The sequence below is a fragment of the Bactrocera oleae genome, chromosome 4 (genome assembly GCF_042242935.1).
Source record: "Bactrocera oleae isolate idBacOlea1 chromosome 4, idBacOlea1, whole genome shotgun sequence".
Classification (NCBI taxonomy): domain Eukaryota; kingdom Metazoa; phylum Arthropoda; class Insecta; order Diptera; family Tephritidae; genus Bactrocera; species Bactrocera oleae.
In genome coordinates this window covers 12,036,143-12,060,605 of record NC_091538.1, presented here as the reverse complement: position 1 = coordinate 12,060,605, position 24,463 = coordinate 12,036,143, and the positions used below count along the sequence as shown (strand labels likewise).

The 24,463-nt window shown below is 35.0% G+C and overlaps 4 protein-coding genes across 11 annotated transcripts; 1 reads left to right on the top strand and 3 right to left on the bottom strand.

The window, feature by feature from the left end:
• Positions 1-1,129: 1,129 nt before the first annotated feature.
• Dark (Death-associated APAF1-related killer) lies at positions 1,130-16,473 on the bottom strand. Of its 7 annotated transcripts, none has more exons than XM_036375165.2 (14): positions 16,203-16,471; positions 12,181-12,358; positions 11,836-12,117; positions 9,992-10,686; positions 9,748-9,871; positions 9,476-9,678; positions 9,177-9,397; positions 8,924-9,110; positions 8,561-8,864; positions 6,768-7,682; positions 6,333-6,698; positions 6,142-6,261; positions 2,044-2,217; positions 1,130-1,966 (listed from the first exon to the last, which is right to left on the bottom strand). In XM_036375165.2, exons 2-14 carry the CDS (start codon positions 12,337-12,339, stop codon positions 1,340-1,342), a joined length of 4,377 nt encoding a protein of 1,458 aa, XP_036231058.2. In that variant the 5' UTR covers positions 12,340-12,358; positions 16,203-16,471; the 3' UTR covers positions 1,130-1,339. The 7 variants fall into 7 exon arrangements, 5 of the variants coding, with proteins under 5 accessions (XP_036231058.2, XP_036231056.2, XP_036231057.2 ...); XM_036375163.2 differs by having other exon boundaries at positions 12,181-12,347; XM_036375164.2 differs by lacking the exon at positions 16,203-16,471 and adding an exon at positions 15,955-16,188 and having other exon boundaries at positions 12,181-12,347.
• Positions 16,474-17,342: 869 nt separating this feature from the next.
• Positions 17,343-18,550, top strand: AIMP1 (aaRS-interacting multifunctional protein 1). The gene is made up of 2 exons (XM_014230273.3): positions 17,343-17,495; positions 17,558-18,550. The coding sequence occupies exons 1-2, from the start codon at positions 17,343-17,345 to the stop codon at positions 18,371-18,373; spliced, it is 969 nt and encodes a 322-aa protein (XP_014085748.1). The 3' UTR covers positions 18,374-18,550.
• Positions 18,403-19,948, bottom strand: LOC106614489 (protein FAM8A1). Its single transcript, XM_014230272.3, has 2 exons — positions 19,582-19,948; positions 18,403-19,518 (listed from the first exon to the last, which is right to left on the bottom strand). Exons 1-2 carry the CDS (start codon positions 19,777-19,779, stop codon positions 18,592-18,594), a joined length of 1,125 nt encoding a protein of 374 aa, XP_014085747.3. The 5' UTR covers positions 19,780-19,948; the 3' UTR covers positions 18,403-18,591.
• A 513-nt stretch (positions 19,949-20,461) lies between these two features.
• LOC106614486 (stromal membrane-associated protein 1) lies at positions 20,462-24,413 on the bottom strand. 2 transcript variants are annotated; one of them, XM_014230269.3, is made up of 2 exons: positions 24,035-24,413; positions 20,462-22,971 (listed from the first exon to the last, which is right to left on the bottom strand). In XM_014230269.3, exons 1-2 carry the CDS (start codon positions 24,159-24,161, stop codon positions 21,494-21,496), a joined length of 1,605 nt encoding a protein of 534 aa, XP_014085744.1. In that variant the 5' UTR covers positions 24,162-24,413; the 3' UTR covers positions 20,462-21,493. The 2 variants fall into 2 exon arrangements, with proteins under 2 accessions (XP_014085744.1, XP_069964113.1); XM_070108012.1 differs by lacking the exon at positions 24,035-24,413 and adding an exon at positions 23,419-23,544.
• Positions 24,414-24,463: the final 50 nt, after the last annotated feature.

The following is a 24,463-nucleotide window of genomic DNA, read 5'->3' as shown; positions in this document are numbered from 1 at the left end:
CGTGATTACATATGTCGTAATATATTGAAATAGCTTAAGTCGACTTAAGTGAAGGGGCATAAATTGTATTATTTATTAAAAATAATCTTTATTATACATTCCTCTATCGCATCTGCTTTGGATTTTGAAAAATTTTATTTTTAAATATTTTTAAAAAATTCGAAAAGGTCAAAAAAGGAAGTGAAATTTTTTTTGGTTTAAGTTGACGCCATTTTGTGAATTTTTGAAAAGGTCAATCCGATGGCGACATCTTTACTAATCAAGAGTTTTTTCAATTTGTTTTAGATCACTACAAGGGTTGAAATCATATCAAAAAGAACCAACTGCCTTTTTTTGTAGACCCCACTCTACCGTCTTGTAATTCGACGATTTCTAATATTTTTATTTTTAATTTTTTTATATTCTTTAATATTCATTAAATGTCAATAACAAATTAAGTAAAAATGTTTTTCATTTTTTTAGCTTAGTTCGAATAATGCCTAAAATTTCGGCGTCTAGACCAGAATACCACTTTAAGCTTTTGCACAAAATTTTATAAAAAATCAATATACCTATTTTCGCTAAAATCTACTTAGTTGTTTTAAAATTTTTTAACGAATTTTACTCATTTAAATCTCCATTTCACATACATATAATGATTGCTTAGGTCTTTGGTATTACTACCAAAAACGAACATACCATAAATGCTTTATTGTGGCAGTTATTGCTACAAAATAAATGCGCTACTCTTAGCTATTAGAAAATTATATACCTACACAAAATATATATACAAATTATGTCAATAATATATATATTGAGTCTTATGGTAAGAATAATTGGTTTGACATTTTTGGAATACGTTATTTTTTAACATATAAAAATTAAATCTAAACTCAACTGTTAAGTGAGTGAACTTTCAGAGTGTCTTTCATTGTTGATACACTTAAATTAGCAGGCACACTGTATAAAAAAAAAAACTATTTGGCACCAATTTGTTGCACGTCGAAGTTGCCATTTGTTTGTAGTATATAAACTAACAATATAGTTACTTCATAATTGTCACGTGAAGTTGGTTAGTTGTACATATAAAACTTTAATACTTATACAATAACTATTGGCATTCAATATAAGCATGAAAAAATTTCTAACATTTCTTTGTTTTTTTTTTTTGGGTTTGTGCCTTTGACTTGCCTTACCGTTAAAAATCACATGCAAAGAGATCGCAGTGAAATATACAAAAATAAATTAAAAAGTATATAAATTGGTAGCGAAACGCTGCAGTCTCAATCACAGGCGTACACTTCGAAACAGTACACTTTTTCGTACGCCCGCTAGGCGTACAAATGCGACTGTCAGGCGGTCAGGTGACTACATCAACAGCTGCATCAATATATGAAGTTTCTTCGTCAGTTCTCGTTTCCATTGGCGCGTTGAAATCATGCAATGTTAACACATAGTAACTGCCACCATTGTCGATTGTCTGGAATTTCGTGAACGCTTCATTGGCGAAAAACTGTTGCGCCTCACTGCCATTAAATTTGATACAAGCCAACAATTCACAATTGCTTGTTGGTCCACACTTGGTCTTCCAAACAGCATCAACAGCGCCGGCCGCCATTGTGAAATCAACAACATCATCGACAGGTGTGACATCTGTTGGCGGCCGTGTATCATTACGCGCTAGCAATGAAACATCTTCCAAAATTCTTGCAAGTTTACCGGCGGTTAAGTGCTCTTCCAGCGCTTCCTCGTCTTCACTGTCGGAGGGAAAACGTGTACGACCGCTACGTCGATTTGTTGTTGTGTCTGCCATAGCATTGTTCAGCTTACAAGCCGCCATGTGCATGCTCCACCAGCATAACTGCTCAGCACAACTGACTAGCACACAGGCGTTGGGTGAGAAACGCATACTATTGATGCGCAGATTGTGACCTTTAAGGGTGTAGAGTAAATCGATGCGTTTGGCGTGTAGTTGGCAATCGTAAATCTACAGATGGTTAAGTGTTAGGTTAGATTAGATTAGGTTGAAAAATTTTCAAATAATATAGTCTTGTGGCTACATACATGTATGCTTATGTCATTCTCTCCATTGTAGTCCATTTTATAGCATGCAACAGCGATTAAATTGGCTTTTCGCGACACCGCTACACAACTGACTCGTGCGCCGCCGAACATATCACCGACGTTGTAGCTCATGTTCGGCTGTTTGGGACCAAGCGACTCGGCAAGATCGAAAACCTTTAAATAAACAAAAAAAAAGTAATAATTGAGTAATTGATGTTGGAAACACTGTAGAATTTTGATGACAGAAAGTTTTTACATATAAGAACCGTTATGTAGAGTGTGTGTGTTTTTTGTAAAACCGTTTCAACATAAAATTCGCAAAGTGGCCAGCACATACAAATTATTTACGCTGTTAGTAACAATTACTATACTAAGCTTATTATACTTAAACTATTATATTGGTCTATATAGGGAACGTAATATCGCAGAAATGGCCACTGAAGTGCCCTAAGGAAGTGAACTACTTAGAAGAACTTAAATTAAGCTGATGAAATTTGACCCGGTCTGGTCCATTTTAACAACGCGCACACATTTATTATTCAAGTATTAGTAACTTAGCCAAACTCATTGATATCAAAAGTATTAACGATCTTGTAAGTATAACATATATATATATATACAGCTGTGTTCATGAAAATAGCAGTCCAACTTTAAACTTAATTTTATATATCAAAAAGTAAATGAATGTTCACAAATTTAATTTTGTTTTAACTTTGTGATTATTTTAAACAAAAACAAATCAATTTATTATTCAAAATGTTGTTAATTTTTTTTACATTATTAATTTAAACAAAAAAGTGCTGTTTACAGCTGTTCATAAAAATAGCAGTGAGTAATGAAAACAGTGGAATTAGTTGAAAAAAACATTTTTGAACTCCAAAAAACTATTTTAATTTGTTTGCTTGGGTTAGTACTTAGTCGTGAACCCATTATTTTTTATTATGGCCTGACAACTGCGAGGCATAGAATCCACCAAGTCCTGGCAGCGCTTGACAGGGATCCGCTCCCATGATTTTTGAACAACCTCCCAATGCTGTGATCGAGATGTTGGATTTGCATTTGCAACATATCGTTTAACATCACCCCATAGGTTTTCAATTGGATTTAAATCCGGAGACTGCGCAGGCCATGACATAAGATCGATCCGCTTTGATGCCATCCAGCTTTTGACCAGTTTGCTTGTATGTTGGGTCGTTATCTTGTTAAAACGCCCATTTTAGTGGCATTTCCCAATTGGCATAAGGAAACATAACAATTTATAATATGTTAACATATACAGATCGATCCATGATCCCATCAATCATGAATATAGGGCCCACTCCACCGTAAGAAAAACATGCCCATACCATAATACTCAATCCGCCGTGTTTAACTGCCTTCAGGAGGATCGTACTCTGTGTTAGGTGGAAGTCTGACATATTGTCTGGAGCCCTTTTAACCAAATAACACAATTTTACTTTCGTCACTCCATAAAATATTTCGCCACTTTGTAATGGGCCAATTAAGGTGACTTTTGGCGAACTCCAAACGTGCTTTGACATGTCTGGTGACTAACAGTGGAACTTTTCGTGGATGGCGCGCTTTAAGATTTTGTTCTTTAAGACGTCGCCGAATAGTAATGTCACTAACATTCAAGCTTAAGTCATTTTTTATCTTGCTGGACGATGCAAAAGGCTGCGCCCTGCTATATCGCATAGCACAACGCCTCATGAGGTGTTGTTTTACGTTGGATACCACGATTTTCGGGCATTTCTTTAAAGTTTAAAGCATTATGAACCATTTTAGCAGAACATCCACATATTTCTTGGATGTCTTTATATGTTTTTCCCAGGTTTCTTAGTTGCACTATAATATTTCTTTTTTCAGGAGTACAATGTTTGCCCCTGCCCACTAAGTTAAAAAATATAAATTTATTTTAGTGTTTTCTAATCTTAATAATAGTCACTAACACAAAACCACTTACTTTTTATCAATTAAACGTCTTAAAAAAATTTTTTTGGCTTATCTAGATACGCACTGCTATTTTAATGAACAGCCAAAGACTGGTGCTTCTAGCAAAAAGAGTTGTTCATTTGCTTAAATCTCGCAAATCTAACGGGGTTTTTTAGTTTCTTCCTTATACACATTCCATTCTACAACAACAATGCGTAGACGTTGGAATAATCGTAACGGAACTTCAAAAAAAATAACATTACTTGATTGCATTTCTCGCACTGCTATTTTTGTAAACACAGCTGTATATTTATTAGTTGGAGTTTACTTACTTTTTGACAAGAGAGCAACGCGCATGGATAGCGAGCAGAGAAATTGCGAATCGAAAACAGCTAGTACTATTTAACAATTTATACTAAGGACGTGATAGCGATATAAATTCGCAAACATTCCAATCCGTAGATCCAACCAACAATGAAATCCATAAAGTTCCTACTTTTAGACGTTTACGTATCTCGATAAGAAACAGATATATCGACTCATTTAAAACTTGACAAGCCTATTCTCAAATAATCTATATTAGTATTTGACATAACTTGCTTAACACCATTTTGTTAGTAACTTGGGTGCATATAAACTTATAACAGTTGAGTTAGCAACTTAGGCAGGAGCGTGCATAGTTATTAAATATGGTTACACTGATTAGAAATGTTTTGACATAACCGTTATGACACATTGAGTTAAAAATCATACTATGCCGCTAAGGCTGCACCTGTCAAAGTCTGTAAATTTAGTTAAAGGGTACCAAAAGTGTGGATAGAGCTTGCACCAAAGAATCCAAACGCTGACATACGTCATAGAATAGGTTTAGAACAGATAGTTTCATCGGTCATGCATCATAATAAAAGGAAATAATAGCTGAAATGCAGATAGATGTTTATAACAAGGCATATATACACATGGAAAATAGTAGATAGTGTAAGAAAATATATAATATTATAAAGATTAGCCATGACTGATGGCTTAAACCGCATACTTAATACAAATATATGGTACATATATGTATATATGTATGTATATGTACTAAGGGTCGAATTTTCGAAAAATAATGACGTTTTAAATTTCGAAAAATATAGATTAAAATTTAATATTTCGAAATATATATATTAAAGTTTGAAATTTTGAAAAATATGTATTGAAATTTAAAATTTTTAAAAATAAATATCAAAGTTTGAAGTTTGGAAAGTTATACATACATATGTACATACTTGTATATTGAAATTTGAAAATTCGGAAAATTTAAGTATTTAAAAATATATATATTTTCATAAAATATACACATATTAAAATTTGAAAATTCGAAAAATATATAATAAAGTTTAAGATTTCGAAAAATATAGATTAAAATTAAATATTTCGAATAATACTTATTAAAAGGTAAAAACTTCGAAAAATATATAATAAAGTTTAAAATTTCGAATAATAAGTAGTTAAGTTAAAAATTTTGAAAACATATATTGAAGTTTAAAATTTCGAAACATATACATATATTAAAGTTTAAATTTTCTAAAATTATATAAAAAAGTATGAAATTTCGAAAAATGCATATTAAAGTTTACAATTTCAAAAAATAAGTACATATTGAAATTTAAAATTTCAAAAAATATATAATAAATTTTAAGATTCCGAAAAATACATATTAAAGTTTAAAATTTCGAAAAAAAGTATTGAATGTAAAAATTTCGAAAAATATACAATAAAGTTTGAAATTTCGAAAAATACATATTATAGTTAAAAATTTCGAAAAATAAGTATAGAAGTTTAAAATTGCGACAAATAAGTATTAAGGTTCACAATTTCGAAGAATATATATGATAAAGTTTAAAGCTTCGAAAAATAAGCATAGAAGTTTAAAATTTCGATATATAAGTATTAAATAAATTAAATTAAAGTTAGAAATTTCGAAATATTAAATTAGTTTGAAATTTCGAAAAATATGTATTGAAGTTAGAAATTTCGAAAAATAAGTATTAAAGTTGAAATTTTCGAAAAATATATATTGAAGTTTAAAATTTTTAATAACATATGTATTTTAAAGTTTAAGGTTTTGAAAATTAAGTGTATAAATTTATTAAACTCGTACTGTTATCTACTTCGTTTACTCACTTCGATTTTATAGTTTTCAGTTACAGTAAAAAGTTGGTTATTCTGGAAATCGCAACCACCAATACTACCAGGTGTTTTCGGAATGTAATTGTATATTAAATTGGCACACTCGTCCAAAATCTGTAAAAAAAAAAAAAAAAAAATTCAATGAAAACAACTTTATGTATAATACATATATTATTTTCACATACCCAAAATGCACGACTTGTAAAAACTATAAGTATTTGTCCAGTTGTTCTACGAAAACAACGCACCACTTTATTGGAGAGCATTGGAAAACGCTTACATACACCATAATTCAAATTTGTAAAAACTACAAGCTCATTGTCACTCTTGGCAATCAGTGTATGTTCATTGAGCAACTGTAAAAACTCAATCGGCTGCTCATTAAACAACGTTTGCATAGCTGCTGGCGCAGTTGCATACAAATTCAAATCGACAAGCGCACCATTCGCGCAACCAACAAACGACTTTTTGCCATACTGTGTAATAGCAGTGATAATGTCTGGCGCTGTTGCGTATACACGCGTACTACCGCTAGCATCAATTTTATGTAACTGAAAAATATATGAAAATAAGATAAAATTACAAAATTAATAAAGACAATTTTTGATATTTCAAATAACCTGATTCAGAGAATCGACCGCCAGCAGCGTCGCTGCATCACACTCATATTGCACCGTATATAATTTGCCGCCCTTCAGCGACACATATGGTGGCATCTGCAAGTCCAAGTTAGCGTGCTTCGACCCTAATGTTTTTGCACCACCTGACCAGCTGAGCAGAGGTCTGCCGTCGGCATCGGTGCGCAACGCAAACAAATTCAAGAACTTATGCGCGTTGGAGCCACACGCCACTATGTATTTGTTCTTAACCACATCCAATAGCTGTATATCAACACAAGTGATATTCTCGTTAACATTTGTCGTCAACACTTTTGTACGCGTTTCGATGTCAAACATTATGAGACCCTTCTTGGTACCCAAAAGTATATGCTTATGTCCATTGATGTGCAATAGTTTGGCGCAATTGATGGCATTATCCGCATCATTGGCTGCTAGATCACGCTCTTGCAGCAGGTAGTTTGTCGCGCCGGTTTCATTTATAGATCTGCTGTTAAACTGTACAATACAACGGCGACAAATTAGCAGCAACTTATTGCGGCTTAATTCGATTGTTTCGATTAAATGTTTAAACGATTCGATGCCACGCGGATGGGAGTAGTCCAACACATCGAAAATGCATATGTCACCCACTTTGTTGCACACTATATAATTACGATTGAAGGCGATACGTAGCATACATATATCGATCATGCCGGTTTTCAAAGACTCATATGGTGCTGGCTGGAAGGTTTTATTTTCGCTATTCCACTCGATAAATCTAATTTCACCGGTTTCATAAGCCAAATATAAATTGGACGGATTAGTGTTAACACCGTAGGAAAAATCGAAAGCGGATATCGGTTTAAGCAAGTAATCAATTGGTATAAAATTCCGACATTCAATTTCTTTTTCAGCTGGACGCGCAAATGAATGAGACTATTAGGAATAATAAGAATATAATAATGGATTATGTTATATTGTACTTTGTTCGGGTACGTTATTTTAAATTAAGTTACGTAATTTACGTTATGTTATATTATGCTACGTTAAGTTAGTTATGTTAAGTTACGTTTGTTACGTTAATTTATGTTAAATTATGTTATGCAAAGTTGTTACGTTAAGTTATGTTAAGTTATATTAAGTTATGCTATGTAAAGATATTTTAAGTTATGCTATGTAAAGTTGTATTAAATTACATTACATTATGTTAAGTTACGCTACCTAAAGTTATGTTAAGTTGCATTATATTATGTTATGATACGTTAAGCTATGTTCAGTTATGTAAAGTTAAGTTATGTTATATTAAATATATGTTATGTAGAGTAATGTTAAGTTACGTTATGTTATGTTAAGTTATGCTACGTAAAGTTATATTAAGTTGCGTTATATTATATAATATTACGTTAAGCTATGTTAAGTTAAGTTATGTTAAGTTAAGTTATGTTATATTAAGTTCTGCTAGGTAAATTTATGTTAAATTACGTCATATTATGTTAAGTCATGCTATGTAAAGTTATGTTAAGTTGCGTTATATTATGTTATGTTACGTCAAGTTATGTTAAGTTAAGTTATGTTAAGTTACGTTATCTTAGGTTAAGTTATGTTAAGTTAAGTTATGCTATATCAAGTTATGTTAAATTGCGTTATGTTATGTTAAGTTATGCTACGTAAAGTTAAATTAAGTTTATCTATGTTAAATTACGTTATGTTATATCATGTAAAAATACACGTGAACAACTTGCATATGTTAAACATAAAAAGAAATTATGTAAAAAACATACAAAAAAAAAATAAAAATTACACTATATACTCACCCTGCGTCGATACATACTGCAATCACCCGGTAGACACCAAACATTCATATTGCCATTATCATACAATGCTAATAAAATACATGAATTCTTGTCGCGGAAAAAACGTATATCAACCACGTTGGATTTTCCTCGCATCGGATCCTTAAGTTTCACTGAATATGTATTCCAATCAAAATTTATGTTGATTAGCAAGATTGCTGAACTTTCATATAAAGCAATTAAAGCACGTTCTTGATCGAGTAGTAAGACTTTTTTCGGTGTACTTGGTAGTGGTACAATATTCTGACGTTGATGAATACAGCCGCTGTGTATAAAGAGTATATAAATATTGTTATGGAAACCGCTGTAAAGCAAACTTCTTACTGATGTTCAAACCAAGCAAAATTTGGAAAAGCGGCCGCTTGTACGCGCGCCTCAATGCCCACCAAACCATCCTCCATGAATGCGCATTGCAAAAGTGTAGTGTTGCTTGATTCCTGCAATGTCTTTTCGATATTGGGTAAAAATTTGAGTAACGCACGAAATATTTTGCGTGCCTCCAAATCAGGAGCTGCGTATAAATAATGAATCTAGTAATTAGTTTAATATGTTTCATAAATATTAGCATTGAACTAACCAATATACTGCTCATAAGTTTCTAGATCGGCAATGGTGCTCAACAAGTCGACTTTGCGTATTTTTTGCTCGAGAAAACCAAAATCCAAATAGAGCTGACGAAAATAGCCAGTGAGTCCAGACTTATTAAGATGATAACCGATACAAGAGAAAAAGTAGAAGTCGTGTATATCACGCTCAAATGGCAATACTTCGCTGCGCGTCGCTAAATCTTCAACTAGACTAAAGTTAAAAAAAAATAATAATAATTTTTATGAACAAATTATTTTTAAAACAAAATAAAAATTAAGCACAACGTACTGATAATAATTAAGTAGCTTTTTATGCATATCCATTATATCAGCCGCCGTCACTTCATTGTTGCGCTTTGTTTTGCCATAGACAAAGAGTTGCTTATAGCAGATCTCATCATGTGGTGAAATAAACTTTTCCAGAAAACCATGTCGATATAACTTCTCCAAGTCTTTCTCACACTTATCCGCAGGCCAGAGCGCAGCGATCAACTGGAATGTGGTAAAGTAAAAAATAACAAATATAATGTTTTGGGTATATGTATTTTTATATTATCTTACCTTTTGTGGCACATAGATGGCATGCGGAAAGCAACTGAATGTTATAGTGAATGTTCTTCTCAACTCCGGTTCTAAGCTGTCCAAGCTCTTTTCAATTGCTGCATTGAATTTATCATCAACAAATCTGGTGTTCAAATAAAAAATTTAAAGTCTTTAAACAAAATTTAGACCTTACAGTCTAATATATATTTATATTTACACTTTTCCTATTATATTAAAACCAAAAGAAATTTTTTACACTCACGTTGATTCCCGCAATTTATCGATCCAATCCTGCCAATTAGCTAAATTTTGTCGTAAGCTCTGCCCGATCAAGCTGAGCAAGTAAGGATGTTCATTACTATGCGCATAAATCGAATACATAAATTCTTCCAACAAATTCTTTTGACCTAAATACTTCTCAAAGAGCATATAAAACTCTGCGCGTGTCAGACCGTATGTCAAACGTATTGTTGTGCTACGTTTTTTCGCAAACGCATCGCTAACCTTCTTACTGCGTGTAAGCACAAGTAATTTGCATGGCAAGTCGAAGACCTCCAACGCATGCGTATTTCGTACATTCACCAATACGACAAGGCACTTTTTATTCGCATTCTTTTTAAGCTCTTGACTTACTAGATGTTTATTTTCTTCTATTGAATTTTTAAATGTATTTGTATTTTGATCCGGACGTTCTAATGAACCATAACCGGCCGGTGAAGGGGAACGTGTTGATTGAGTTAGCAAAAGTTTTAGGTAACGTAACATACGTAAATCATCCAATGCGCTAGTGCACTCGCCCATATCGATCCAGTGAATTTGAAAATTCATTGCTTTGGCAACGTCAAAATCAGTAAAAACGTCGACTGCGAGCCATTTTTTACCATAACCGAAGTCACTAACTAATATCACACGACCTTGCATTGGCATGGTAAGTAAAGCATTGCGTAGTTTTCGAAACTAAAATGATATAATAATAGACAAGAACAAAGATAAAGGCAGTGGTGAATATCAGTATACATTCAAACATATAGATTTAGTGATAAAAGAAGATTAGCACTTTAAAAGTATTTTTAAAATCTCACTAACCATTACTAATTCATCACATTACTTATCACACTTATCTAAACTCAACATATTTAATTTAACATATAAATAAATCTTAACTCATAATATCTAATTATACATGAACACACCACATCCAAATTCATCATATCTAACTTATCATACATATTGCAGACAACATAACGGTAGGAATTTTTGTACTTTGTGATTTCGAAATTAAAGAAAATCGCGTTTTTTTATCATATTTAACTCCCCACACTAGAAGTGAACAATTCACCACACCTAAACTCACCAGTTTTAATGAAACAAACAACTGTAAACATCTTGACTCTATACACACATGAACTCACCACACCTAAATTCACCATATTAAACTTATCACACACATTGCAGATAGTAAAACGAGAGAACGTATAATAACGAGAAGGTGCAGGTTCCTTAGCGATCAAAAAATCTCTGCTTGTATGTTCTCTGGCTTAGGTGTCTCTTGCGAATCGACGTGATGTGATTTAAGTCATGACTTGACCTCACGAGAAGCTAGCTGTCAGCTGGCTCTATAAAAGAAAAGCAGGCAGCGTGTCTGACCAATGCTTAGATGACTCTTACGCCGGGATGTGATGAGATTGGCTGTCATATGAATATTTTCGATCTATGCCCGACTGAATATGTGCACGTGCAAGTGAATGCATCAAAATTTATATTATTTCAGGTTGAGTGGGAAATATATTATAGTTGGACAAGAAGTAAGAATTACCCTTTTAGTCAACTGCTAATTGCAGACTGACTTTGTCGTCGTTTTTTCCCATCGTAAGTGTTCGTTTTACGCTTGTCGTTTGTGCTACTTACAGATCCAAATAGGGTTAGGTTACTATTACCACAACAACCTTATATACGTTACCAAAATTGACCCGGATTTTAACCGTTCAATGGCTGTTATTTCGGCGATCTAACCCTTTTGGATCGTTAAATAGTACCCCAGGCCCTATATCCGTCTAGTTGCCTGAAAAAATTATATTAATTAATTAAGCGAAAAAAATGTCTTACCGGCATTGAACGATGTACATTATAATCGTCATACTTAAGGCTAACTTTTGAATGCAGAGAGTGTACTAAATCCACATAATCAGTATAATCCACTTTATTCACATTGTCGAAATGACTCACGAGCCATAAATAATCACTACTCAAAGCTTCCATAAATTTGTGTATTTGTTCATAACCCTTATTGCGCAACACAGCAAATAGGCGTGAAGCTTTCTCCACACCGAGCACATCTTGACTATCGGTGATGACATTTTGCGTACACTCGTTATCGTATTGAAGGTGCTACAATGAAAAATTAATTTATTAATAAAAATTATTTAAAGCACTTTCGAATGGAACACTCACCGCGTTTATATATTGTTGTTCGGGTTTGCTAAAGATGTCTTGCAAACTTGCCAAGACGTCTCTCACATCAAAGTCTCGCAGAAAATGTCCCTTAATAATGTCCAACGCATAATGGTCGCCAAGTGTAACTTCATCATTGAAAGAACTGCATGTGGTCATGATGTTTGCTGAAAATATGCTAAAAGGTTAGTTGCAATTTTTACTATTCTGTATTAAAGTAAGAAAAAATAAATATTTAGCCATGATGAATTGAATTTTTTTGTTTTGGAATTTTTAAACTAAATCTGTATTGAAATTGAATTTATATAATGAAATGAAAGAAACATAATAATTAGTATTAATAGAAATGCCTACAGGTTTGTCTGTCCAGCTTCCTTTTTGATCCTATATGTTGCGTTCACATGGTGCAACTCGCTACGATAAGTTTTCCACGATTAAATTTCATGTTAATTTCTCAAACTCTTGTTCAATATAAAATATTTTAGCTATTTTTACAACTTACTACCTATGTTGTCCCTTATCCAATATATGAATACATTTATACCGATATGACTCGCCTGTTTCGCAACTATTTTACTAATGAATGCTTCAACTACTTGCTCTAGTGCCAAACTTTGAGTTGAACCGATATTGTAGAAGCACGTCAGTTGCATAGAGGACTGTTTTTTTTTTTGAATGCAGGTGTACGTGCAGTTTTATGAAAAACGACTGATCGTTTTCCCGCTCAGCTGTTATCTCGCTCACTACGTAAAACTTTGAAACCTGTGCAACTCAGAACATGTGAGAGTCTATGTATTTTATAAGTTCTCCAACGTTTCGTTTTGGGTTTTAACACCATCGTGGCAAACTTAATTTTGTGCCTACCCCTGTTATGATATATATGTATGTATGTACTTGATATTATGAAAAGATTAAGTGCCGTTTGCTCAATGCCTGATTAAGCGCCTAACCAAAACCATTATTGAGGAAACAGCCCTAATTCTTATCAACGAATTGTTTGTAAATTAGGTTTTTGTCACTTAATTCTACATAGACTAACTTTCTATTTCAAATAACGCCTATATTTAAAACTAATTGACAATCTAATTTAAGTAATTAAAGCGTAAAACACTTCAGGTAGCTCAACTACGTTGTGATTAATGTTGTTGTTGTAACGGTATCTAGTCCCCGCTTGGATGGTAAGTGATAGTTTGGTTGTCGTCGAGGTCATCTAACGGGAGGCCCAAAAAACGGGCACTTTCGACGGGGTCGGACCATAGGAAAAAGGGTGTTAGATGAGAGGGATTTATTGGGCATGCAAAGATGTGGTTAGTATCATGCGGAGCCTCATTGCACGCAGGACATATGTTTGGAATGTCGGGGTGTATTCTGGATAAGTAGGAGTTAAACCTGCTACAATAACCAGAACGAAGTTGCGCGAGGGTCACTCTGGTTTCGCAAAGCAACTCGAGCTTTACGTCTGCTATGGGTGGTGGTTTGACTCCTAGTACGCCATTCACTGAGAGGGAGTCGATGAAGGTGTTAATGGTTCCACTGTGAATGGCGATCAGTGCTTGTCTGTAGTTCGTTGCGTCCGAAGTCCGGTCGGTGTACTGTCTGATGTCGTCGACGTTTTCTACGAAAACACCCCAGCAGAAACTGCTTGGAGAGGAGCTCGTTATGTTCCTTAACCGGAAGCATAAGGGCCTCACTGTGCAGGTGTTCTATTGGGGACATCAAGAGGCATCCCGTGATAGTCCGGAGTGCAGTGTTCTGACAAGTCTGAAGCTTCTTCGTCTGCGTTGCACTACATCCAGGCGACCATATTGGTGATGCATAGTGATGCCCGCCGATTGCCTTGTATGTTGCCAACAACATTTCTGTTTTTTCCCCAAGACCTTCCGGCAAGCGATTTGAGGATTTTGTTGCGGCTCTGTACTTTGGCAGTTATCGCGGTCGTGTGAGGAGTGAAGGAGCACAGACTGTCCAATGATACGCCTAAAATTTTAGGGTTATTAACTGTCGAAATTTTTGTGCCATCGACTGAAAAGTTCAGGTCCTTCCTGTCTGTATTCCTTTGTCCAATTTTTGAAGATGGTCGCTGTGGATTTGGTGGGGGAGAGTGTCAGACTCCTTGCAAAGAAGAAGCGAGAAAGGTCGGAAAGGTAGCCGTTTACGTTTGAGCACATGCCATCGATTCCATTGCGCGACGTCGATACCGTGCAGTCATCAGCATACGAGGTCTTGGAAATTCCCGCTGGTGGGAGGAGTTTCGAAATGTAGAAATTAAACAGTAGTGGGGAGAGAACACCGCCCTGTGGAACCCCCTGTTTAATTCTTCTAAGTTTGGAGTTTTTACCTCGAAACAGTACGGCTGAATGCCGACCGCTCAGGTAGTTCATGGTCCACCGCTTCAGCCCTGGAGGAAGCGTTGATTGCTCTAGGTCCTTAAGTAGCGTTGTGTGATTGTCAAAAGAGATTGCAGGACTTCAGGTGCTCTATCCTTTTTGTCCGCTTATGTTGATTTACCATTTGCCGAATCTCTAAATTGAGATCCCTTATTCGGGGATCGGCATGGCGCAAGGTGTCGCGCTCGTTTGCTAATACAGCTGCTTCGGCTGGGAAATTAGGACGGAGTTCCGCGATTCTTCCAGCCGGTACGAACCCACCAGTAGCAGCAGCGATCACCTTGCGGAATTGACGCTCGCCAACGATTACGTCCGTAGGAATGGGTAGTGCGTTGAAGGTGCTCTCAGTAAATTCTGTGAAGCCAACCCAGTTAGCTTTATTAAAGTTAATGAAGGTGCGATTGTCCACAGAAATAAAGTCGGGAGCTTTCTCGAGGTTGGTCAGACTGGGAGTCATTCTGCCTAGAGCTCCTTTGGGCCGTAGAGGTCCTTTCTTAGCCACTCGACTGGAGTGGCGGCGCAGTGCGCGAACATGGCGCAGATTGCACAGCCGTTAAGGCTGCTATCGCAGTATTACGTTGGCAGCATGGGGCCACGTAACTTGTGGTCCACTCCCTATGGGTCTTAAGGCCTGAGCAGGTCTTAAGATGGCTTCATCCATTGCATGTATTGCACCTAACCGAGGTGGAGTTTGGATGACGACAAACTTAAACTAACACTTACCGATCCAAACAGGGTTAGATCGCCGAAATAACAGCCCTTGGCCGAATAAAATCAGGGTCAATTCCGGTAACGAAGAACTGGTTGTTGTGGGAATTTATGCAATATACTGCTTTTTAATTGAATCACTATTATTCCAAGTAATTTTTTTTTAATTGTTAACAATGACCTTGTTATGAAAAAAAGATAACTGGTGACTTCAAAACCTCCAAGTTAGTTTAAAAATTGTCATTAACTGCTGCGCGAGTTTGAGATCTTTTTCAAATACAAATGATATGTTTCTACATATATTTTACGTCAAAATTCTTGGAGTTACAAGGCAGTGTGAATAGAATGATTCCAAGTTTCACATATTATATTTTAATTAAAATTTAAAAAATATGTACTTGTTCGCTCACTAGCACATTTACGCTATGTTTTTTTTTTATAAAAGTTATATTCTTATACTGAGGCTACCTTAATAGGCAAAGAATTTAAACCGGTTATTTAATGAATTTTGCTAATGAACGCAACCTCATAACAACAAACACGCAAATTGCTTATTAAATAAAGAGAGTAGTAATATATTGTAAAATATTAGGTTGAATGACCTTATTTCAAATGCCTCTGGTGTGGGTAGGAAACAAAAAAAATTGTGACGAAGTGGCAGTGTTTAATTCATATTTACATATTTTTGTAGACGCGTTGATGTATTAGCGTTTCGTTGTTTTGCACTGTAAACAAAGTGAATGCACTATTCTGTATGCGTTCGTATGTATGTATATATAGAACACTAAAAGGAATAGACATTACAAAAAAACAAAAACACAGGTGACTCTTGAAACACTTGCAGCTACGATGCAGTTGGCGAAGTTTTTTTATACACTTTTCACTCCAATAAAAGGTGATTAATCATCGAAGTTGAATTGACCTTACTTTTTGTTTTCTTTATCCTTTGTTACTTAAATGGTTGAACACTCATCGGATACTCAATACAATTTTTATCACTGAAGTTTTAGTTATTTTGCACTACTTTATTTTATTACTTGGCTGTAACTCTTGAATAATACACGAAAAAACTGAACTCTAACAAGAGATAAAACTCAAACAAACTAATTAAGAGTTACTCTGGAAGAATTTCACAATGTTCTTTAAACTTTATCCCTGCTTTAAAAGTTGACGGTCCAACAACAATGATAACAATTGCATGATACAAAATTCTCTCATTACGCTCTCACACTCATTCCCGTATCTCGTAGGATACAATCATGGTTGCCGTTGAACTTTTTTTCTGGCTCATAAAGTGGACCAAATTGAGTAAAAATGGTCCAAAACTAAGCATATTAAAAGTATGATATAGAATGAATATAATGTACCTATATATAGCAAATCAAGTATAGGACCAAGTATTCTATATTAAGAAATCTGAAAAGTATTTAAAAGAATGTTTTGTTGAGCAAATATAAGGAGGGTGTCCAAAAATCTAACAAATTTAAGAAGAGAAATCTTCAAATATTACCGATTATCAAGATATAAATAGTTTTTGCATGCAATTTTGATTTTGGTTAAATATCTTCACATTAAAACTTTGATTATAAATTTTTTTATAAAAAAATCTTAATTTTAAAGATAAATTTTCACCACTGGCAACACTGAACTTGACCCAAATTTCAGAGCTGTTTCGTGTTGCCAGATTCGATAACTTAGAGAACAGTCGAGAAACTATTTAGCACACATGTTGAGATCAGGGATAATTTAACATTTTTACCAGAATTCCCATAAATAATGTTTTATCATTAAAAAGCATGTTAAAAGTGAAGCTTTCTCCCAAAATAAAAATATTTCATAAGAGATATACATGGGCTGCCAAGTCTGAACAATTTCTAATGAACTCTCCTATATTTTCTTAAGGAAAGTAAAAAGACATTTAATCCCAATAAACTTTTCAAATAACATTGAAAAAAGTAAATAGTAAAAATAAAGAGTATATATACATACATAAATATATATTTATAAATTTTCACCGCTTCCGATCATATGGTCGTAAACTCTCATTCACAATAGCTTAACTTAGCCATGTCATTATACCGCATTTTTGGACTTGGAGCTGGTAGAATCACAACCACGTCTTTGCATCTTAAAACTCAGCTATTAAAAATGCCTGCAATGGAGGAGATTATTGCCAACAACAAACGCAATGCGCAAATCATTTCGTCCATCTCAGCAGAGGTACGAATCCGTGAAGAAATATGGTATATAACTTAGGTTTTATATGCTTATATATGTTTTAGTTGGGCGTCATGCGAGGAGAGCTTCTTGCGCATAAAAAACAACAATTGAGCAAAGAAAACGCTTTGTTAAAGCAACAAGTTGAGATTGCGCAGCAGCAACTCATAGCACTAGAACTCAGTCATGGAAAGAAGCAAATTGCATTACCTAATACGCGTAGTTTTTCCACTGAAGTGCCAAGCACCACTATTGAAGTAAATCTTAAAAGTGATCTAGCTAAAGCTCCAGAAGTTGAGTCATCCGATAAAAAGCAAGCGAAGGAAAAGAAACCGAAAAAGGAAAAGACTAATGCAAACACAAATACAAATGCCCCCGCGGAACTTTCAGTAGATGTCGGTCGCCTCGATATGCGTGTAGGCAAAATAATTGAAGTTGGTCGTCATCCCGATGCAGACAGTTTATATTTGGAAAAGATCGACTGTGGAGAATCCCAACCACGAACCGTAGTATCTGGTTTGGTTAAATTTGTACCCTTAGAAGAGATGCAAAACCGTCTAGTGGTTGTGCTATGTAATTTGAAACCAGCCAAAATGCGCGGTGTAACTTCCGAAGCGATGGTCATGTGTGCTTCAACACCAGATAAAGTGGAAGTCCTCAGCCCCCCTTCAGGTGCAGTACCTGGTGACTTGGTGCATTGTGAGGGTTACACTCGCCAACCAGATGCTCAACTTAATCCTAAGAAAAAAATATTTGAAACTTGTGCACCTGATTTAAGAACGAATGACGACTTGGTGGCCTGTTATAAAGGTTCGTCGCTCCATGTGCCTGGCAAAGGAAATGTTGTTGCACAAACGCTGAAGAACGTGAATGTGAAGTAAACCATGATACAAACGTTAAAAAATTAAAGTTTCCTTTTAACGACAACATGCTAAGCAGGTTGTTAATACGTTTTATGCGTTGAAATATTTATTTTCATAAATTGTTAATAAATTTCAGATATGGAAATTCATAAAAAAGTTTAAAGAACAATAAATAAAAAATAACAAAAAACGAAAGTAACCAAACATTTTCCCATATTTAGATTTTATATAGTATCCTATTGTGGTGGTGGATGTCGAAGCGTAGGGTTTGGATTCGCCTCAACAACAATCGTTTTAGTTGCTATATCATAAGCTGTACGATTATTTTTAAAGAAAATCATTATAAAACACATTGGAAAAAATAGGGTCATTATTAAATTCTTTGATACGGCACGCATGAAAGCTCGTTGGAATGTTGGCACCTCATTTGGAAATATAAGTGCACTGATTGGTATACGTTGGGCTTGAAAACCCTGAAGCTGTCTTGCAAATGGTGGTGGCTGTGGTTGCATATCAGCTGGTAGTGGTAAAGGATAAATTGCCTCTACATATTGTATGCGTATTTTCATGGCCGCTTTGCCTGGCGTAGCACCGTTATACGCTGCTGTCCATATGGCCTCGTAGAAACAAACTATTATTTTGGTTAATAGCTCAAGCATTAGAAGATCTGAAGAAAAAGCTAGAAAGTCCATAGAAACAGCCAAAAAATTAACGTAATCATCATCTTCAATGGCTTTTCGCAATACTTCCTTGTCGAGATCAAAACCCAAATCCAAATCAAATAAATTCATAATTGTAAAGGTGACTACAATCTTCAGCAACAGTAATATAACCATATCGATGATTTCAGCAACCACACGCTTCCAGAAGGGTGCAATAACATACTCGTAACCACCTGTACGATGAATAAGTTCACTTTGTAGTTGATCACTTAATATGCGATACTGAAATAAAACGCGTCCACGTTCACCAATAGCGTTGGCATCGGCCGCGTTTAAATTCGGAGTATTAGCTGGCACCGCTTGTGTATTAATGGGTGGTATTGTACCGCCCAAACCAGACAAAGGATTATTGATCAGGTTTTGAAACACTTGTGGATAGCTATGTATTAAATACAAAGGGAAAAGAGCCATGGCATTTTGCGAGATATTAGCATGTTTCACCTGAAACAAAATTGTATCAAAACAATACACAACCATGTCATACTTTAAAAGCGCAATACAAACCCATTCGTTTAGACTAGCAAAATATGCTTCCTTGGTAGTAATTTCATGTCCAATATCACTTTCTGCTGTTGGTGCAGATGTGACTAGTTTCTCCTTTTCAGCATCTAACTGTTGGGCTTCTGCGCCAACTGGAGGTGTGGTGCTGTCCTCGCACTTCTTTTCATTTTTTATGTCGTTTTCCTTATCTACGGATGCCATTTTCAATTATTGTTTAAATTTGAAAACAAATTCATTAATAAAGGTTTCTATTTGTTATATTTGTTATGTATATTTTGTTCGCTTTGTTTTTCTTCACCAATTTGGACACGACATTCGTTTTAATTATTTAACCGACATTGCGCAGTACTACCTTTGTATACATATATATATTTTGATCAGCTGTTTGTATCGACCTATTCACAATGATGTGAAAATTCACATTTATTTACATTGAAGGAAAGAAAACAAACAAATTGTAATAAATATTAAAAGTTCATACTGTTAGGAGTAGATATCGTAAGCTTTTTTTAATAAATCCTCTTGTCTTCCAAATATGGCATATAAAATTTAGCTATTGTCTCTTTTCGCATCAAATTCCAATAAAAAGGTAACAATTGGCAATTTGCAGGGCATTTTTTGTTCGAATGATACTTTCTATACTCAGCGTAGCGTTGAAAATTTTCGATTGTAAAGGTTTGAAATAAAACTGTTAAGAAGAACGGATCCAGATTGTGTTCTGAAAAGGCTTCTTCACTTTCAAGTGTTTCAAGCACGGCTTTAACCTTGCGGGCTTCTCCAGTTTCTTCTATTGACGTCAAGATAGATAACAAACAGCATACTCATTTAAACCAAGCTTAATTATTACTTTAAATATTTCAATATTACGAACTGTAAAGACTGGTTTTTTTCTATTTTTTGTTTTTATTGATATTCATAGTTTCAATTAAACATCGTAATAAACTTACAATTATGGTGGTGTATTTAAAGAAATGTGGAAATTGAATTTGTATTAAAAGTATCATATAAGTTGCGGTCTACAATCAAATTTCGATTTAGCTTTGGAAGGAAACATCCTCCACATCATACATACATACTGATCTTAGCTTTAATATATATACATATTCAAGCATATTTTTCACATCATCTTAGTTTTCAATATTTCGATTTAAGTAATACAGCTGATCGAGGATTGTTAAGCCATAGAACTGACAGCCGAATGTTAATAAAATATAGTAAATCATTATACGGTATGTAAAAATAAAGTATTTATATATTGCATTTAAAAAGTTTAATAATAGTTACCCTCATACTCTTGCACGCGTACTTTAGCGGTATATTAAAATTTGTAATATTTACGACAGACGGCTGACGTTTATTTTATACATTCATGGTTCAAAGATTTATACTGTGTGGTACGTTAAGTACTGCATCCATTAGACATTGACGTTTGATACATGCTTAGGAACCAAATAATAATTAATTTCGAGTACTATGATGAACTGGACATAAATTGAAAAAAAAAATAATAATATTGTTGAAAATTAATAATATACGTGGTTTTCTATTCTAGACAAAAAATTTTTAATTCCGTCGTATTTTCTTGTTACATGCAAGTTAGGAAATTTAATGCGTTATTTTAAAAAACGACTTTGGAAATTAATAAGCATGTTAAATTGTGGCAAATTTTAGAAAACACATTTTCCATATCTATACTGATTTGTTTATCGAATCATTAAAGGAATATTAAATATATATTTTAAGTATTTTGAAAAATATAATTACTAAGCATATTTCCCTCTTTTTGATGTACACTTAAGACGACAACACACCGTTGACGGCGTTTACGATTGCGAAATATTGAACAAGGCAAGTTGAGTTTTGACGACATACCACGCAGGCGTTATAGATTACCAACCCGCAAATCACCGTCCGCTCACTGCCACACATTACCGATATTTAAGTTGCTGAATTGCTGGTTTAGACCGTGTGTATTGGTGGACGTAGCACCGGGCCCAGCAGTTGGTGCGGCTTGAAACGCACTTGACATCTGCATATTTCCCAAGGGCATACTCATACTCATTGGTGGCTGTTGCATCATTCCCGTCGTAGTTGCGCCCATGCCCATCATAGACATTCCGCTCAGTAGATTTTGATTTGCGTGCATTAGATTTAAATTGCTAACTGGTTGTCCATTGTTAGTCATCATATTTCCTAGGCTGGACATATGTTGCTGTGTGTACACGCCAGTACTAGTCGTTCCCGGAAACTGTGCACCAAAACCACCAGTTGCACCAGCGCCACCCAAATGCATTCCGGGTGTGGTGAATGCCGTAGGAGCCGTCATAACGGGAGCATTATACATGCTGGTGGAATTTGGCGGTGTCATGAATTGATGTTGCTGAGGATGTGGTGCACCTCCACCGCTCATATAACCAGGAGCCATGCCACCCGAATAGGCCCCAGTTGCAGCAAACATCGGTTGCGGTTGGTTAAAAGGCAATTGGCCGCTGTGCGGATTGTGGGAGGCTACATTGCTGGTTGTTGCTGTACCGTACAATGCTAATATACTATCTTTAGTAAGCTTCCCTGATTTATCTTTTTCGCCACCACTCAGAGATCCCTGATTGAAGAAGTCTTCCTCATCTTTTGCAAGCGAATTTTGTGTGGCATTTTGTCCATTCAATTCCGCTGCTTTATTTTGATCTGTTTGTGACGCTGCGGATGGTACTGCACTAAGAAAACCGGTGAAGCTGTCGTTTTGCAAATCTTGTCCTGTACTATTACCCATACTATTCTGGACGGGTTTTGTGGGTGAGGACAGACCCAGCAAATCGCTACTCTGATTGCCTTCGCCAACGTTGGAATTTGCTGTAATACGCTGAGTTTTAGGGCTACAGCCACTTCCAGCTTGTCCGGCCTTCGGTTTTGGCAACGGTGCTGGTAGTGGCGTTGATTTAGATACTGATGCTAAAGATGTACTACTTTTCTTATCACCTCCGCCACCAATGGCACTCATCACGCTCAATCCCATTGAAGTGCAAGCTTGAGCTGCTTTTTTCTTACGTTTCTGTCGCTCTAATTCTTCATCGATTTCCTTCGCCCAGTCTACTTTAGGCGGCGATGGTGGCACCCATTCACGTGCTAAATATTTTTTATGTTCATATTTAGCGCGTATAAAAGACTCCAACGCTGTATCGGTCTGAGGCCGTCGAAAACCATCTGGCAGCTGTGCTTCATACACGGCACGCGCACGCGAATTGCCCATCTGTTGCAATGAAATCACTTGCTCTGGTGTCCAAGTGTCTAGGTTAACCGATTTAACACGTGATATGTGTACGCCAAGATTACGATGTATACCTGCGCAGCGTATGCACAAGAATACCCCAAGATTCCATGATGCCCAGCGTGGACCTAAAAATGTCGAAATTAGTTTTGAGTAAATAATTGTTAGCAATAATGCAAATGTATGGCTTTATATGTATATCACAAAACGTAAACAGTAGAAATTGCTTATCAGTTTAACACTGCTTGGCAACAACAAAATGTCTGCGTGGTTAGTGCATCGATTTTTTAATGAAAGTTGTAAGAGATGCTTTATCAAAATGCTACTCTATTCTCTCGCGCTCATATTCCCATGTGATCTTTACATTTGTTGAACAAATAGATATTTAAACTGTGACTCATAACCAAATTATATATGAATAGTAAAGTAATTTTAATTAAATGTTGGTTGCAAGTAAGGCAAAAAGGATCTGTACTTCAAAGCAAATACTTCAAAAGATAAATACCTTAAGAGATAACTTATCAGTGCAAAAAACTAGTGAACATATTACGTTAAAATTAAAAAAACAAAATTACCTTTCTGGTTTATATTGATTTTTAGCAATTTTCAACTGATAATGAAAAATGATTTTTAAAAATTTTGATGGCAGAAATTGATTTTAGGGTGTTTTAATATCAATTTTGCTCTTTTCCAAAGTATGATAAGGAATTTATAGACGAGAAAAATTAACACATCAAATTTCATGTTACACTCATAGACACGTAACCTGTCAACTTTAATCCGACAACGATATTGATATCATTGCCAGCGGTATTAGGAAACGTAAGTGGTTCGCACATTGCAACTATGGAATATAACTTTTTGTACTTCAAGCGTTGGATTGTTCAATCTTAATTTGAAATAGCTCTAAATTTGGTCGTCACGTATCTTATGAATAATTTTATATTCATTAAAAATGGTCTCTCATTGCATTGCTGCCAAATAAGTTTGTATTAAAATAAAACATTGTCAATATTACTGACACTAATGTTATCGACTGCACACACCTTACACTGGGAGCAAAATTTAAGGATTGGCATATTTTAATGATTACTGTAGATTTAATGATTTGTGTGTTGGTATCCCAGTATGAAATGACAATTTCTCCACCCCCCAGTGCCACATCTATATTTTTTCATTAATATCTCTTACCTTTTGCATCGCAATCGACGCAATATTTATTGTCCTCATCGCGAAGCATCTGAGTCAACAGAGTTTGGCATTTTTCTTGTATTAATTTGGTCCTTTCATTTTCCTTGCGGCTAGCAGTTGAACTCATTTTTCCACTTCACTATGTTGAACACACACTTGTAAAAGGTCTTGTTTCTTAAACGATCAATATGACCACTTGTACTACACTTTTCACTTTAATTTGCACTATTATGATTGCTGCCTTTGTTTATATATTAGCAAATAATTCAATTAAATAACAATTTTGAGTAGATTTCGAAAATGCTGCTATTGAAATAACTCCTGTGCCAATCAAAAAATAAAAATATTCTTTATGACATTACCGAAAGAAAAACGTCGAATGACGGCGAAAATGAGCGAAAAGTTGATTGTCAATGCCAAAAGACAAAA

Coding starts and splice junctions, on each gene's coding strand:
- Dark (XM_036375165.2), bottom strand. CDS start 12,339: ATGACCACATGCAGTTCTTTCAATGATGAAGTTACACTTGGCGACCAT. Junction 12,118..12,180: donor AACAACAATATATAAACGCG/GTGAGTGTTCCA, acceptor TTTTCATTGTAG/CACCTTCAATACGATAACGA. Junction 9,111..9,176: donor AACTTATGAGCAGTATATTG/GTTAGTTCAATG, acceptor ATTTATACGCAG/CTCCTGATTTGGAGGCACGC.
- AIMP1 (XM_014230273.3), top strand. CDS start 17,343: ATGTCATTATACCGCATTTTTGGACTTGGAGCTGGTAGAATCACAACC. Junction 17,496..17,557: donor TTTCGTCCATCTCAGCAGAG/GTACGAATCCGT, acceptor TATATGTTTTAG/TTGGGCGTCATGCGAGGAGA.
- LOC106614489 (XM_014230272.3), bottom strand. CDS start 19,779: ATGGCATCCGTAGATAAGGAAAACGACATAAAAAATGAAAAGAAGTGC. Junction 19,519..19,581: donor TTGCTAGTCTAAACGAATGG/GTTTGTATTGCG, acceptor ATTTTGTTTCAG/GTGAAACATGCTAATATCTC.
- LOC106614486 (XM_014230269.3), bottom strand. CDS start 24,161: ATGAGTTCAACTGCTAGCCGCAAGGAAAATGAAAGGACCAAATTAATA. Junction 22,972..24,034: donor CGTCGATTGCGATGCAAAAG/GTAAGAGATATT, acceptor CGACATTTTTAG/GTCCACGCTGGGCATCATGG.